Consider the following 3,226-nt stretch of genomic DNA (forward strand, 5'->3'; position numbering starts at 1 on the left):
GCCATTGAATAAAATTGTTGGGGGCTTGACCAACTGTTGACACCTCATCAGTGGGCATAGGTACTTGAGCATTTGCATCTAGCACCTTCGTAACCACAACCCTCACCATATCATTATTTAGAAGTTGATTGTGTATAGTGGGTCCTAACTTGTACACATCAGCATATGCCACAATATGAGTATGTCTATCAATATATAATTCACAATGTTCTGGGATATCGTCCTCTTCATCTAGTATATGTGGCACACCAGAACAACTACCTTTTGTGCTTGCATGTAAAGTGGTATTAGGAGAGCCAATTGGGGAATTATTGTTTTGTTTAGAGAAAGCCATAGATGATATATCTTGCATCACTTGCTCTCTAATCACCTTAGTAAGCTCTGCTTTTATGATCTCTATTTGGTCGCTACTCATAATAGGTGGAGTAGAGGATGGACGAGAATGTGATCCAAAGTATTGGCGAATCCCCACACCTCTACCAACTGCCCGAACACGACCAGGGTGTTCTGGTCGCCCAATAGCTTCTGACAAAATATCTTGACGTCCTTTTTGATGGAAGTTTCCTTGAGATGTTTGTTCCACAAGAGAATCCTAAAATATACAATTTAAAATACATACATATATATATATATATATATATTAGACCTGCTATGCATAAATATGTATTTAAGAAATTAGAATTACATATTTACTTACAATTTTTTCAACAATAAGACGTGTTTCTTCTGATGTGTACTCTCCTGATGGTGTTTGTCGGGCTCTCTTCCACATCTCATGGCGCGATGGTGGAGATGGAGGTGAAACTTCTGAATCTCCAGCTGACTTTTGTCTTTCTTTTAATTTCTCTTGAATCATTTTCTTCTCTAGCAATGCGTATCCCCCACGAGATAATTTGTGGGGGTACTTATTAAAAGATTGAATCATTTGTGCGTTCTTTCTTTTCTCCTATTGTAAATAACATGCCAATTAAATATAATACTAAAATATTAGAAAGAACAACCAAATCATATATACAACTAACCTGAAAGGAAGGATCCTCTCTCGTCTTAATGAACGCTTGCCATATTTCATCATCAATAAAAGGATATACATCAACAGGAGATTTATGACTCAGGTCCCCATTATTTAAGTATCTCCTTGTTAATGTAACTTTAAATGCCCTCCAATGCTCACCCATATATTGAAAACATTTCATTTTAATAAATTCATTATTAGGAACATTCCATTTTTCCTGCATTACACAACAAATATAATAGTTAGTGTACAACAATACTATATTTAAGTATAATAATAACAAAGATAATTAAAATTACATCGATTGTTGCCCAAATTTTTTCATTACGTCTTCATGTACTTCATCCCATTCATTGGTTAAAATACTGACTTTGTCTCGAGCAAGGGAACCACATGACCAATGAAAGCTTTCCTGTTATGACCTATAGGCAGTCCAGTTGATTGATCAAAATCTTGATAACTTTTCCTGTTATGACCTATAGGCATTCCAGTTGATTGATCAAAATCAATTGATAACTTATCACCATCCTTACACTTTTGTAACAACTTTGTCATCCGTGTACCGCGTCTACTCTTTTTTTGGGTAGAGTTAGAATCTGATCCATTTTGTGAAGAAGCTGAGGGATCACCCATGTGTCTCTGTTTAAAAAATATATAATTATGGTCAGTAACAATTCAAAATTTAAAATAATGAATAAATAACATGACGTTATAGATAAATTATTATATAAGGATGACACTATTGCAAGTAAAAAATTATAAACAAAGCAAAGTTTATACAAAACTATGATATTGTACCGCTTTATTTCCTAAAATTGTCATGTTTGAATATTCTCCCATATCCCTTCTTGATGATCATCACGAGTGGCATACACATCGTCCTCTACATTTTCCACAATGAAACCAGGTATTTGTTGTGAGAAAGAAGGAGTCTCATAAATATCTGGTAGTGAACTTAGACTTTCATCATGTCCACACATGTTTTTTCGGGAGAACCATTGACCACTTTTTGTTAGAAGGGTCACTAACATAAAACACTTGTCTTGCTTGAGATGCCATAATAAATGGCTCATCCTTATAAGCTACTTTTTCAAGGTCTACCAATGTAAAACCAAATTCATCAATTTTAACCCCATTGTTTATGTCAATCCATTTACATTTAAAAACAGGAACTTTAAACTTAATAAAATCGACATCCCAAATCTCTTCAATGATCCCAAAGTAAGATATTGATGCCACAACAGGATTTTTATCTTTTGAACTTGAAAAGTGCATTGACTCAGCAACAACCATAACTCCACTATTTTGCATTGTACTTTTGTCATCTTGACCCTTTGTATAGAAGGTAAAATTATTTATATCGTAGCCGGTCCAAGTTATAACATCAAAATTAGGCCCGTCTGCTAGCCATTTTAATGTAACAGAACATGTATTATCTGTTAAAATGGTTTCTTTAAACCACTTTAAGAAAGTCTTGTTATGCTCATTCAACAACCATTTTTCATTCATCCGAAGATGTTTTTCCTTGACAATATTTTTCTGAGCAGAAAGGTAAGGTTGAACCTCCTCAGTATTATTAAATATATACAAATGTGCTTGAAGTAACTCCTCACGCCTCATGCTCATAATTTTTAAACCTCGTATGCCCTTACCTGTGCAACTATCCTCATGACGAGACTTAGGAACTCCTATAGTATCTGCTTTTGACATATAGTCTGAACAAAACTCAATAGCCTCTTCTGGGATGTACCTTTGAACAATAGATGCTTCAGGATGATTTGGATTCTTTACATACCCTTTTAAGATCTTCATGTATCGCTCAATTGGATACATCCACCTTAAATAAACAGGACCACATAATCTAATTTCTCTCACTATATGAACAATTAAGTGAACCTTAATGTCAAAAAAAGAAGGAGGAAAATACATCTCCAGTTGGCACAAAATAATAACAGCTTCATTTTCCAACTCATCTAATTTTTTAGGATCAATGGCTTTGCTACATATGGCATTGAAGAATAAGCACAACCTAGTTAAAACATCTCTCACTTTTTTAGGCAATATTCCACGAATAGCCACTGGTAGTAGTTGTTGCATTAATACATGGCAATCATGAGACTTTAAACCAACTAATTTTAGATCTTTCATTGAGATAAGACTCTTTACATTTGAAGAATATCCTGTTGGCACTTTTATGCCCCTTAGAGTCTC

At 34.4% G+C, this 3,226-nt stretch overlaps 1 protein-coding gene across 1 annotated transcript in view; it reads right to left on the bottom strand.

The window, feature by feature from the left end:
* The window catches only part of LOC140920387 (uncharacterized), a 3,997-nt gene extending 834 nt beyond the window's left edge, over positions 1-3,163 (bottom strand). Inside the window, 7 exon segments of the mRNA XM_073368657.1 lie at positions 3-592; positions 698-946; positions 1,023-1,232; positions 1,315-1,340; positions 1,343-1,409; positions 1,463-1,654; positions 2,012-3,163. Of these exon segments, the coding sequence (XP_073224758.1) occupies positions 3-592; positions 698-946; positions 1,023-1,232; positions 1,315-1,340; positions 1,343-1,409; positions 1,463-1,654; positions 2,012-3,163 (2,486 nt within the window).
* Positions 3,164-3,226: the final 63 nt, after the last annotated feature.

The sequence above is a fragment of the Cicer arietinum genome, chromosome 5, assembly GCF_000331145.2.
Source record: "Cicer arietinum cultivar CDC Frontier isolate Library 1 chromosome 5, Cicar.CDCFrontier_v2.0, whole genome shotgun sequence".
Taxonomy (NCBI): domain Eukaryota; kingdom Viridiplantae; phylum Streptophyta; class Magnoliopsida; order Fabales; family Fabaceae; genus Cicer; species Cicer arietinum.